We start from the raw sequence: 14,102 nt of genomic DNA, 5'->3' as shown, positions 1-14,102 counted from the left end.
ATAAATGTATGACGATATCGGAATTGTCCAACACAATTATTCGCTTTCTTTCAGAGAGATAAATGAGAAGACCGATACCTCTCTCACGTCTGTGTATTAAGGATGGAGCTAGAAGGTGATTAGCTTAGCTTAGCATTAAGACTGGAAGCAGAAGGATAAAGCTAGCCCGGCTCTGCAAAAAGTTCAAAATCAACCTTATCAACCCATCCGAGGTTTACTGATTAACACGTTGTATCTTGTTCGTTTTGATCTGTACACAAACAGGTGTAACATTCATCTCTATGCTCTCCCTGATGCAGTTTGGTCTTACATTGACCAAAGCAGCAAAAAAACTACAAAATAAAGTCAAATAAAGTAAACATACTATAGAATTAAAATGGCCACACAAGGCAAAGACGGGGGATAAATAATTTCCCAAACACAAGAAAGAAAGAGTCAGAAAATAAATACCTTTTCAAAAACATCCATTAATATTCTACAGTTATCTTCACACACACACACACACACACACACTGTACTGAAGCATTTTTCTGGAAAGTAATTATTCCATGCAGCACTCCTTTGAAATGCCTGTTCTCGTGGTCGCCTTTATCTCACTGGGAATGATAACAATGCTTCTTGTTGATTAACTGAAATCATATTCCATTGTGAGGTCAAATGCAAACAGTATGTGTGTGTGTGTGTGTGTGTGTGTGTGTGTGTGTGTGTGTGTGTGTGTGTGTGTGTGTGTGTGTGTGTGTGTGTGTGTGTGTGTGTGTGTGTGTGTGACTCAAGACTATGAGTTTCTTGTATTTTCACAGCATTGCCAAAACTTGCATTAGCACAAAAAATATTGAGGATGTGAATGTAAAAATACATAACATTTTGTTTAGAATGATGTTTCTTTCAACTATATAAAAGCCAGTTTCTGACTGGTTTGTACTGGCAACTCATTTTTCTTTTATTTGGCGGTAAAGAGCAGTGAACAAGGTTAGAAAGCACTTCAGGACACTTCACATCAAACAGCTAGCCACTTCATTTCAGTGTGTGTGTGTGTGTGTGTGTGTGTGTGTGTGTGTGTGTGTGTGCAGCCTGCCTCCCAATCTCTTCTACCGCTCCCAAAATCCTGTCACAAAAATAAGCCTGATCACGGAACAGGCCTTTATCCATGGTGACATCTGTGACACACACACACACACACACACACACACACACACACACACACTCCATTAGTGCTGCTCTATTTCAGCTCAGGCCTACATGCGTGTGAAGGCAGGCAGAGCTCAGCATGTCTTTCCATCTCTCCATCACTTTTTAATTTTTTTTTAATTTTTAAAAATAGATAAAGATAAAAAGGTCAGCACTGAATCTATTGTTGTATAATGACTACAGTATATAATATACTGTATCATTACGAGCATCCTAAAGACTTACATCAGCTTACGAACGGTGGATAAATTATTCTGTGGAGAAAGTTTCTCTACATTTTGCCAATCCAAGATAGACCAGAAGACAAAGTACACATTACATCATCATGCACATAGAGCTGACTGAGATGCTGAGTCAGGCTCCTGCGTCAGTCTTTTAACTTCTTTCTTAACGTGTTTTCCTTCCATCGTTCATCAGAAGCATAATGACTGAGACTTATGGCTGCAGTAAGAACAAACTGAGTTTGCATATAAAGATTTAAGAGAAGATTAAATATTAAAACAGGACATGGGAGGAGAGAGAGGAGGGATGCTGCAAAGGTCTCTTGCTAGACTTGACACAAGGAATTACATGATCAGCGTCTTACACTGTATCTGCAGGAGGCGTTCAGGCACAGTGTTGAGAGTAGGTCTCCCACGTTTTGGCAAAGCTCAGAGACCAATACACAACCACCGGAGCTACGCAAAAATGGAAGAAAATAGAATTAAAGCGTAAAAAAAAAAAGTGAAACTGTATATCAGACGCATTCGAGATGGACGACTGAAACACACCATTAGTCCCTTAAAGCGTAACTCTCGCCAAAATGCAACCTAGGGTCTTATTCTGAATGTACCCGAGTCAAACTTTCGTTTAAAAGCATATTTAGGACGGAATCGCCACTTTTAAGATGTACCGTATTTTTGTTTTTCGGTCAAATGGCCTTTTGAATGGGAGTGCTAGGGGCACTTTTATGCTAGCCTCAAAATAGCTATTTTTAAAACACTAAGAAGGCTCGACACAACATGAAACTTTGCTCAAAGTATAGCCAGGGGTTCTACACCTTAACGAAAGCATTGAGAACATTGTTTGTGTACACAGAGTTTACTAAAAAGAAAGGTTTTGAGCAACTCACTGTAGCTGTTGTTCTTCAGGTCACCGTCTATCGAGCCAGTCAAAACTAGTCGAGGGAGGAGAGTAAAGATGGAAAGCTCCTAAAGCTTAGTTCCATATAAATGCACGGATAATTCGTTGTTTTGTCGTTAGTGAAACACAACATTGACCTTGTAGTTGAAAAAAGAGCCTCATATAAGAATGACATTTCCTCCTATGGAGTCCGTTCATTCGCATTTGGAGATCGCCTATTTTTGACTGGGAAAATGGCGGATAGTGTAAACAACAACTGCTAACGTGAGTTGCTCAAAACCTTTCTTTTTAGTAAACGCTGTGTACACAAACAATGTTGTCAATGCTTGCATTAAGGTGTAGAGCCCCTGGTGATACTTCGAGCAAAGTTTCATGTTGTGTCGAGCCTTCTTAGTGTTTTAAAAAAAATAGCTATTTTGCTGCTATCATAAAAGTGCCCCTAGCACTCCCATTCAAAAGGCCATTTGACCGAAAAACGAAAATACGGTACATCTTAAAAGTGGCGATTCTTGCATTTTGGCGAGAGTTACACTTTAAACCACCAGGACGCCCATAAAGATCATTTTCAGTTATCTGTTGGCAGATCAATTCATTATTTAGTCTGTAAATTATCATAAAATGTGCAAAAAGTCTCATCCAAAATTTCCCAAAGGGACATCTTTAAATTGATTGCTCACACCGTATCCACTTTTTTCAAATCTATTTGATCAACTAATTGATTATTATATATAATTCGGCTGACGTCGTGTACTCTGAACCCGGCATAAGAGGACCTTGAGTTCAAATTATTTTTTCAAAATCTGCTGACGTGTTTGACTGATAATCTACATAGACATGTTATCATAAACCCAATGATATGATGTGAGTCATATATATATATATATATATATATATATATATATATATATATATATATACGCAGCTCTGTGGGCCTCTGATAAATGTTAACATTAGCATGCTAACATTCTCAAAATAACAATGACAGTTAGTTTTGCAGGTATTTGGTCATAAACCAAAGTAGTGGACATACGGTGCAGCTGTGACGTGTTAAGAGATCCTGCTATAAGTCTTAACTGTATCTTCACAATCGATACCATAAGTGAACATCAGCACAGGGATTTTCTACCTCTGCTACCCTCAAAACGCTGCCCTGAGCCTGGAGAGGAGCTACAACCTGGCCTGAACGTCCAGGGCTCCCCCGTCTCCTCCCCCTGGGGCTCCAGACCTGACAGTGATAAATGAAACCCTGTAGCTAATGTCTGGCTAGGGGATATTGGAGAGTCTATACACACACACACACACACACACACACACACACACAAGATTGCCTCAACTGCACTGCAATTAAATCTACAAAGTAACCTACCCCCACCCTCTCCTCCTCCTGTGTCTCTCTCTCTGATTGCCTGGTTTCTTCATCTTCCTCCTGCTCCCCCATTTTCTTATCAGCTTCCCTTTACACTCCATCCTACACCCATCTTTTTCTCTCTCTCTATCTTTATTTCTCCCCGCTACAGTGTTTCCTTCTCCCTCTATCTGAGCCTCCCAATCAGCCACTCCGATTGCCATCATCGTTTTTATTACTGCCCATCATTACAACCATCAGTGTTATCCTTATTCTTCCGCTTCTGACAACCTTCTGTGCCAGTCTCATAACATGCAGCGCATCTCAAGGAAGACATACTTGGATATTTTAAAAGGTTTTATGTTGATAAAAACAAACTGCTTCATGGACTTCAATGGGCTTTAGACACAATAGCCAAGGCTTTTGTTAAGGAGATGCCTCCCTTTGTATATAAATGTGGTAGAAACACTTAACAATGATGAAGGTTGTACATACTGGATTTCTATTATAGAGGGCAGCGTTTTCCCCAGGAAGTTGTTTAGCAGAAGCATTAAGCAGACATTAAAATACAAGTTTATCTATCCAACACTTTATCTTTAACTTGTATGTACAACACATGTACACGTTGTTTTTTTTCTATCTGGGTGTGTTTGGACCGGGTCTGAGTCTGAAAATCAATGACATCGTGTTTGGGTAGATTTCCACGGCTTCATTCTAGATCAGATCTTAAATCTTGGCCCGTAAAGACCTCGACTTCAAACTAACCAAATAATCATGCTTGACCGGCAGTGCTGCTTTTGCCTTGAGTTTTTACTTTTACATCCTGATTGTTAAAGAAATAAATTATGAATGTTTTTATCCCCTGCCGTTGCAATATGCTTCTTTAATACAGACAAAGCATCTTTTGAGCCAGATCCTGAAGTAGAAATCTGCCGAAACAGCCCCATCCATTAAAGACAAGGCATTTGCTGTCAGAAATACCCCTACCTGGGAAGCATTACTTTACAAATCCATATATTTTTTCAAAATAAATCATTTCCAACATGTTTTCTGGAAAGAAAAAAATATTAATGTATTTAAAAGTCACTAAAACCCAATGAATATCTACAGGGGTAACAGATCTCCATTTTTATTTATTTTCCTTAATCATTTTGTGTGTGTGTGTGTGTGTGTGTGTGTGTGTGTGTGTGTGTGTGTGTGTGCAATCCAGGAAATATCAATCAAACTGGTGTTGGTTAATTCATTTTAAGAATTGCTTGTATCTGTTTTTGCAAATGAGCCCTTAATTTATTCAATATTCATTCATCATCGGAAACGTTATCATTATTGTCCGTACATGGTAAATTGTATGCTTGCTTGTAGAAATTTTTTATATTTTTGTTGCTGTGAACTAAGACTCTGTAAGTTATGTTAGAAATGAATTGGATTCAATTACTCAAAAATGTACCAATTAAACATTGTCTATATTTTTCTCTTTAATTTGTATCAAATTACACGGTTCTTCACAGGAATCTTGGGAAAGTTTTAGGGCTGAGTATCTTTTAAAAAATGACGATACTAGTACCCTTAAAGTAATACCGATTCCAAAAAGAGTACTTAATTTGATACCTTTTTTTCTACTTCATTCGATACCCATCATGTGAATGGAAGCGCATGCGGCACACTGAACTGCCAACTCCTGCAAACACACTGAGCTCGACTTCACCCCACCACAGACTGTATGGGTTGTAGCTGCTGCGGTAGTGGGCCAATCACACGTCACATTAGTTTTTTTCGATTGCTAACATGCATTTGTCAAAACTCAAGTCCCACTGTCAAAACTTTTCACACAGTCAGCGAAACTTTTGTCGATGTGGACCAAACTGTGAACCGTTTTTCAATCACACGTCGCAGTAAATCAAAGAACGCTTGCGGAGATTGGCTGCAAGCAAAACCGATACAAATGGTAAATGTTTTCTGGACCAGGGTACAAAAAGGATCGAATGAAGGTGCCGTTTGACTGGAGAAGTTCCCATTACTATTTTTCTGGGTTATTTCAGAACCGACACCCAGCCCTAGGAAATATTGAATAAAAGGTTTTACCACAGCTCCTCTTTCCCCTGAAGATTTACGAATGTAAAGCAGCTGCTCGAAGATGCATGCGTTTTCTTGTCACAAAGTACACATGCTGTAATGATATAACAACACCTTCTTCACCTTATAAATGTAGAAAGGTGTGTTTCCTGTTTTGTTCTCCTTTTTTCCATCTTCTCTAAACCTTTGAAACACTTAATTGGCATCTACTGTATGTTAGAGTGGTGGTCGGGGTTAATAAGTGTGTGTGTGTGTGTGTGTGTGTGTGTGTGTGTGTGTGCGTGCGTGTGCGTGCCTCGATCGATCACGCAGCACCATTAGTACTGAGGCAGAGTGTGTGTGTTGTAGGATGGTGGGGCGCAGAACATAGTACCTAATGCACTTTGCACTTAAAAGATGGTGGACTGATTGGACCCTTTCAGACAGAAACTGTAAAATTGCTGTGTACGTCATCTATATATTAAACGGTAAAAAAAAATACTGCAGATTCCGTTTGGGTCTGCTCATGAGATATTTGGAATTTGGCACACAAGCTTAGTTATATTTAATGGATGAAGGGAGAGGTTGCTTACTGCAACATGCATGCAGGCTTTAATTATCATTAATACATTTATGATATGTTGAGAAGGCTGCTCTTCATCATGCTGTGTACATTATCATTTCTTGGCTTCTGTGTTTAATGCTAAAACTACAGCCACACTATGTGGAGTAAAGGCACTTTAGCGTCGCTGGGTTTACTGTGTAGTGATAAAAGGCTGCAGTGTTTACATGGAGTTGGGCTCAAAGTAAAGTGTGAGGGATCTGCATTAGCTCTAAAGCAATTATTCTTCACTCTCAGCTGCAATCAAATAGAGACTCCTAAAAGTCAGACTTCCTATCTTCTGCAAACACAGCACAGACTTTGATTAAATATCAGATATTGGCCAATTAGTGCTATTTTGTGCAGATATAATATATTTAATGTTGCATGAGAATAATATGTTCTCACCCCCACTCAAAAATAATTACAGCCGAAAGAAACAAGGGATTTTTTTTCTCATTCACTCAACATGCCCGTTCTCTACTGTGTTATATGCAAATGGAACACAGGCTCCTGGCTACCAAATATGCTTTCCGTATCTTCCTTACACTCTTTTCCTAGACTATCATGGCAGGTCAACCCAATAGGGTGATTGATAATCCTACTAAATTTATATCCTGGAATGTCAAAGGGGTTAACAATACAGTCAAAAGACAAAGGGTTTTATCTCATTTGCAACAACTTAAGGTGGACGTGGCGTTCCTACAAGAAACTAGGGCTGAACGATTAATTGCATTTGCGATAATATCGCGATATGTTAAAATGCGATTTCCTAATCGCAAAGGCTGCGATTTGGTCACATGACTCGCGAGAACAAATCAGTCTGCACTCCACAGAGAAAGCATCAACTTAGCACGCTAACGCTACGTCGTACCTTGAGCAGATTCCTGTCATTCAAACAACTCTGAGTTGTAGTTTAAAACTTTTACAGCCATTTTAATAAAATGAAGGGTTTTATTCGGGCTTGAGTCTATACATGCAGTTAATGGATACAGGCACACAGAACTCAAGGCTCGGTTAGCAACCATTAGCTCTGATTAGCGGTTAGCTCTGGTTAGCAGTTAGCTAGCTCCGTTATAAAGATATGAGTGGAGGAGCTGCCACTGAGAGGGGTAACAAGCAGACTCTGATAAATGACGTTCGGGGAGCTTTCACGGCAGCGTGGCCGCGGTGTTTCAACAGTTTTATTAGTACAGTTAATCCCATGGCAAGAACACCAGCAACTAGCTAACGTAACGATAGCCTCTCTGAACGAGTGCACACGGCAGCACGTAACTTCACGAGGGGGAGGGGCTGGAGGCAGCTCCTCTCTGTGCACTGTAAAAAAAAATACACTGTTGTGTGTGTGTGTGAGTGTGTGTGTGTGTGTGTGTGTGTGTGTGTGTGTATATATACTATATTTTTACTTATTTAACTGTCTAGTGTGTAATTGTGTGTTGTTCATACTATAAAATGATTTGTTTGTCTTTCTTGAATAATACAGAAGACAAAGAGCTTAAAAAAATAATCAAATATCGAATCGCAATCGCAATACTTGGGAAAAAAATCGCAATTAGATTATTTTAAAAAATCGTTCAGCCCTACAAGAAACCCACCTTTGTACTGCTAACATCACCAGCCTCAGGCGAAACTGGGTCGGCGAGGTCTATCGGTCCAAATTGAATGCCAAAGCTAGAGGGACGGCCATATTAATAAACAAAGCAATCCCAGGAGGTGATTAGTGACCCTAATGGGCGATATATTATTGTTGTTGGAGGGCTCTTCGCCAACCTTGTAATTTTGGTGAATTTGTATGCCCCTAACTGCGATGACTGATGATTTTGAAAAATTATTTTTGGCAGTACCCAAATTGGACAGTGGGTTACTTAAATTGGGACGTGACTTCAACCTAGTACTAGATGTCACCTTGGCTAGGTCTTGAACCACCCGACGATTCAACGTCGTTGAATATCTGAGTGTCAACACAGTTATAACCTGCCAGACTCAGCCTCTGTCTCGTTTCTCTTCCCCTCCATCTTTTCTTCTCTACCTCTCTTCCTCTTTCTATGTCGATCTTCAGGTCTCCCTCATCTGTTATGTCTCTCACATTCTCCCCCTTAAACGCCCGCAATTTTGCCCGTCAAGGTTATAAGGCCACCGTGTAATCGACAAAGAGCTCTGCTGATGGAATCACACACAAACACACTTTCATTCGCTGGTATCCCTCTGTGTTGTCGTGGTAACGGCTGCGACAAGGGTAAGATGGATTGAGGAGCACCTGAACCTGACTTAACATTTAACACGAGAGGCGTGGTGGATGGCTCAATACGGGTCTACAACACCGGCTTCGCCTGGATTCCCCTAATCTTCTGTGTATCTGATAACCTACATGGCCACAAGTATGTGGACACCAGGACTTCTGAGGTGCAAAAAAACAACTGAGAAATGAGTATCAGTCCCATAGAGTGTATATAAAGATGGACGGCGCGTCGCCACTTCCTCCCACTGTACAAAGGTGAAGCCAAAATATCGAGCAGAACATAGAGTCTGCGCAGTACTGAGCAGATGGTGGAGCCGAAGTATCAAAGTCCCGCCCCTACACCCGCCCAACCAATTGTGAGTCAATCCCAGCTGTCAATCATGACGTTTCACTCCGTTTTTATAGCATCAAAGAACTCCACTTACATTGGTAACATCAATAATTAATCTTTACCAGATAAAGCTAGGTGAACACACTGTTAGTTTGGCTGCAGCGTGAGCTGTTCATATGGTGAGAATCAAAACAGCTTTTTTTTGGCTTCAATTGCGTTTAGCTCACAGTGTGAAGAAACAACTTTTGTTTTTGTTTTTTGTCAAATACTCCCTGTAAAAAATGACACGTTCCACAACAGCAGGCGATTATAATGATTTACACCCACAAGTACACCCGCTAATTAAAAGATCAGCTGCTGGATGTCTGAACACATCTGCATTAAGCTGTGATGAGGATGACATTAACTTCTTCATTAGGCTTTTGTTTTTTGTTTTCCATCTGTGAGTGTGTGTGTGTGTGTGTGTGTGTGTGTGTGTGTGTGTCGGTGGGGAGGGGTAAAATGTCAGCTAGGGGTCGTAATGTCTACGTAACATCAGAATGCAAGTAACAAAAGAATTAGATTTCCAAATTTCCAAACAAGTTTGTAAACCACTAATTAACCAATGAAAAGGTGGTAAATTCCATAAATCAGACTTGATACTACTTTTGATACCGATAGGCTTTTTTTAGCAGAAAAAAACATAGTAATTACAATATTTTTGTTTAGAGGCAACTAAGGCGTGTAAATGCACATCTACTCTTTATTTGCATTAATTCAGACATAACTTACTTTGTATTTAAACTTTAATAATCTTATTTAAGAAACAGCACCAACATCCACTTATTTGCACGTCATTGGTGTTGAAGTTTAGACAGTTTGGGAATATTAAGGCGGTTAAAAGTAGAACTGAAACAATTCTAATAAATTATTCAGTCGAAAGAAAATTACATGGAAACCATTCTGATAATAGATTGTTACAGACATTTTTCAAGCAAAAAATGCCAAACGTTTGCAGGTTCCAGCTTCTCAAATGTGAGGTGTGATTGCCTTTTCTTTGTCACATACAAATATGATAGAAAACAGAATATGTTTGGGTTGTGGACTGTTGGGCGGATAAAACAAACAATTTGAAGGAAGCACATTGGAGTAAGGGAACTCGTGATGGACATTTTTCACTATTTCCTGACATTTTATAGACCAAATGATTAATGATTGAGAAAATATTCTTCAAATAATTGTTAATTGCAGCCCTGTTTGAAAATATGTATTATAATAATTGCACGCGCATGACTTTTATCACTACTTGTGTACAATATGCAGACTGTTGACAAAGTTGCATGAAGCATTTTAAAGTAGCAAAGGATATCAAATAAAGATTGATACTTTGAACCCGTTGTTTATGCTCTATTATCTATCATCCATCTACAATCTATGATCTACAATCAAAAGCTTCAGAACAGCTACTAAACGGACATTGTGGTGAGATGATATTGTCAACCGCTGTTTCCAAGATCAAAAATGAACTTTCAATCTCAACTTTTTAGCCAAAATGGAAGAGAACTCCTCAAAGAGAAACTTAACTCTTACTGAAAATCTTGGTTTTTTGCTGACCTCCAGCGGTTTCACTTCTCACCTGGCTGCAGTGACGTACAGGTGTACTCTAGGATCCTGTGACATCACTGTTGGGCGTGGTTACAGGGGCAGCAGAGCTCATTTCTGACCACAACTACTTATCTACTGTTCAAAGATCCAGAATGAACATTCAGTCCCATCTATCTTCCAGTTTGCACAGTTCTGAATCCCAAAAAAACGCTCCGATTTAATATCCACTGCGTAAAGATATTCTAGAGGTCAAACAACATGGAAACACCTGCTTTGGTCTTTAGCTGAAGGCTTTTGGACCAGCTTGGCCTGCTTCATATCCTCTGGGTCAACTGCGTTTTAACACATATATTAAGATTTCACGCTTAAATTGCCATTAAACGATTCTCCCAACACACTTTAATCCAACTGTAATCCAGTTGATTTGGTCAAAGACGTTCAACAAGCATTCGTACACAAACCTCTTACTTGGCGCGGGGTTGGCCTTCCTCTGGCTGCGAGTGCACTCTTTGAGGTCAAATATCCATTCAAGTCTGGTTCTTCAAAAACATACAAATACTTTGCTGTTCTAAAATGACAGGTCGTATTATCGGATATTGTGGTCACACTACACTTTGTGTCCGAAACTTGGTCGGGTCCGATGGCTCCAATGCCGAATATCGTTCAAAAAAAGAAAATTGTTTGTTTTGTTTGTTTTTTTTGATTTCCATAGCCCTTTCAGAAGCCGAGGCTTCAGTCGATTGAAAGTAGTTTTTCCCTCGTCTTTTTCGGAGCAGAGGCAGAGCTTGTCCCCATTCACCACCACCTCCACCACGCCTGGACATTTCTTGATTTCCTCTGGCGCTGCAGCCCTGAGCCAGACAGACAAAGGAGGGGAAGCCCTGCCAAGTCTCTCTATCCTCTCTGCTCCCTCGCTCTTTTTTTGTCTCTCTCGATTGTGGCAGTGTTCCCGAGAAGCTTTGGCGACGCTCCAGCATGTCTGCCACTCCGTCTGAACCTTTCCATCCATCCATCCCAATCGTCTTTTTCGCGGTGGACCCCCGCCCTCCTAACCCACATTCTCCTTCCCCCGTCTGACCCTTTCCAGTCTGAAAAATACTGAACACACTTTGGGTAAATCAATCCAAACCAAATTTAAACTCAGACTCAAACATTTGACTTTGTTATCTTCCCATTCTCTCCATCTCTTTAACACTGTACCCAAATATCACTGAATCAATATCTTCTCCACACAACCTTTACACTTCCTACTTATTATTACTGTCATCTTTCTCTTTTTAATGTTAGTGTGTGTGTGTGTGTGTGTGTGTGTGTGTGTGTCTAGTGATCACTACACTTTGTTCAGTGCCAGTGCAGATCTATTCATCATGTGCCAAGACTGAGCGCCCTCACTTGTAGTGAAGAGGGGGCAGCTTGGAGCCAAATGCCCCAAACTGCCAACTTGGTGCTGCTGTCGGTCGGTTTGTACACACGAAAAACTCCCTATCTCACACAACACACACATACAAACACTTTCGTTTAAGCCATATTCATGTTATAGTGACAATTATGGTTTAGAATAAATAAATAAATCATCAGATGTATGGATTATTAAAAGCCAATACTGCTTTTCATGAATTGAAGTTGCTAATATCTGATATACCAATATCCTCATTCAATGTCTTCACATATCACGATCTATCTTTTATTGAAAATAAAAAATAATAAAACAAGTTAGTGAACATTTTGGTTTTGCATGCGTAAAGACTTTTCTGATACAATGCAGAATAGTGCAATAGTGCAACACAGTTATGTATTTCATCACTGCTTTGAATATTGCTTTTGATTTGTTTTGTGTTTTTGCACATATTTTCCATATCATGATTTTATGCCAAATTCATGCCATAGTTGTTTGAAGAAAAATGTCCATATTTACGCCTTGTGAACATTTACATCAGACTACTCAAGGCGGCTGTATGTTTGCAGAGTCTGTCATAATGTTTTTAAAGATACTATGCATTGACAATATACACTATGACCACTATTTCATTTGGGTTTAGTTACATTAAACAATGGACGTTGGCTGACATCAGGCATCAGTATTTTCTTGGTTTTCAGGCATTTCCATGTTATTAACTCAGATCTATCGGAGCTCTCAGAAAAATCCTAGTTTTAAAGTCGTTATTAAGACTTGAAACGTTGACTTGAGCACTGTTAACATGTCAGAAGTTTGTAATTACAGCAATAATCAACATTGAGATTTTTGACATTTTTACCAATATCCTACTAACTACAAATGCAAATATTTTAAGCAATATAATTCAAAACTTCTATGTTGCCTCATTATGTCTGATTCTTATCAGGATAGAAAACTCACTTTAACAGCCTTTAGACCATTTGTGCTGCAAGAAATGTAAAACTCTGATGAAATCTATACAATAATAAAACATCAATATGCTTGTTGACATCTGACCAAAGTATCTTACTTAACATTAAGGGCCTTAAATGTAGTACCTATTTACCTCAAAAACAGGTAATATGCACCGACAAGTTGTATTCTTACAAGTATGCACCACAATATCAGGGTTATAATTCTCATATATTTACACACATATGGCGTATCTGTGTCAATGTATTCATACAGTGTTCAAAAGGCAAACTGGCTTGCGCATGCGCAGTAGTAGCAGCAGGTGCTAATGGCTAAATTTACAGTTAACCCTACTTCACTTAATTACGTCTTTATAACAGATTTGTTCCCATCGTTAACGGAAGACAACGCCGCAAACGTTACCCCGAGATAACCCGAACACAAACGAAACCAGCAAAAGAACCGTTTTGGTGCGCTATATGACGTTAGCGTGTCATAAACTAAAGTTATGCTAAATAAGCTAAAATGCTAACGCTAACTTACCGGATACTTTGATGCAATCAGTCCGGCCGGGCAGTGCTGCCTCAGGAGTCGTCATCTGGGCTTTAGAGGCCATCTCTCCCATCCTACTGTTGATAAAATGACGCCAAACCAGACGGAGCCTGGAGGATGAGACCATTGATCCACAGCAGCACCGGCACACTCCTGCTGCACACTGAGGGCTAGCGTTAGCTCAGTTAGCCAAGCTACATAACAACGATCTTATCTAACAAGGCTTGTGTAATGCCAAGGTGTCCACATGTTACACTGACCATAAATAAAACGGCATGCCTAAATACACTTAAAACATGATGTAAAGCATTTGTCACTCAAGAACAAGTATGTATTTCTGCACAATTATTGACTCCAAGCAGTAGGTTTATTTAGATAAATTCTTATCTTCTTACTCTGTTACCTATTCCAATTATTTAACATCACCTGCGCCGAATTCACCGGACGAACTCGTTCTTTCTTCAGTTAATTGGTACGTACAGTTTAAACGTGTCCCGTTATCAATAAGAAAAAAAAACTCATTTGTTAGATTTATGAACGGAGTTTGGTATCGTTGTAAACAATTCCAACAGCTGTGCTTCACAGTAATTTCATACACATTTATTCTAACTGTATTACATGAAACATAGACACGTGAGCTTAGTTTCTGTCACTGTTGTCACATTAGTGCTACCTGTGACTCTTTTTAATTGGACTGCCCGTTAAAATTGATACAGGTCCTGTTAGAAATTCTAAAAGAAC

The 14,102-nt window shown here is 39.5% G+C and overlaps 1 protein-coding gene across 5 annotated transcripts in view; it reads right to left on the bottom strand.

Moving 5' to 3' along the window:
• msra (methionine sulfoxide reductase A) overlaps positions 1-13,807 on the bottom strand; it is a 40,384-nt gene extending 26,577 nt beyond the window's left edge. The window contains exons 1-2 of one of the 5 annotated variants that reach the window (XM_035995380.1): positions 13,803-13,807; positions 13,353-13,511 (exon numbers count right to left, since the gene is read on the bottom strand). In XM_035995380.1, the coding sequence (XP_035851273.1) occupies positions 13,353-13,488 (136 nt within the window). In that variant the 5' untranslated portion in view covers positions 13,489-13,511; positions 13,803-13,807. Of the gene's footprint in view, positions 1-10,923; positions 11,337-13,352; positions 13,628-13,802 lie in introns of those variants that run through there. The other 4 variants (XR_004895888.1, XM_031313860.2, XM_031313861.2 and 1 more) reach the window with 4 other exon arrangements.
• Between the last annotated feature and the right edge of the window lie 295 nt (positions 13,808-14,102).

The sequence above is a fragment of the Sander lucioperca genome, chromosome 19 (assembly GCF_008315115.2).
Source record: "Sander lucioperca isolate FBNREF2018 chromosome 19, SLUC_FBN_1.2, whole genome shotgun sequence".
In the NCBI taxonomy this organism is placed as follows: domain Eukaryota; kingdom Metazoa; phylum Chordata; class Actinopteri; order Perciformes; family Percidae; genus Sander; species Sander lucioperca.
The sequence above is the reverse complement of the archived record's forward strand: the minus strand, read 5'-3'. Positions and strand labels throughout refer to the sequence as shown.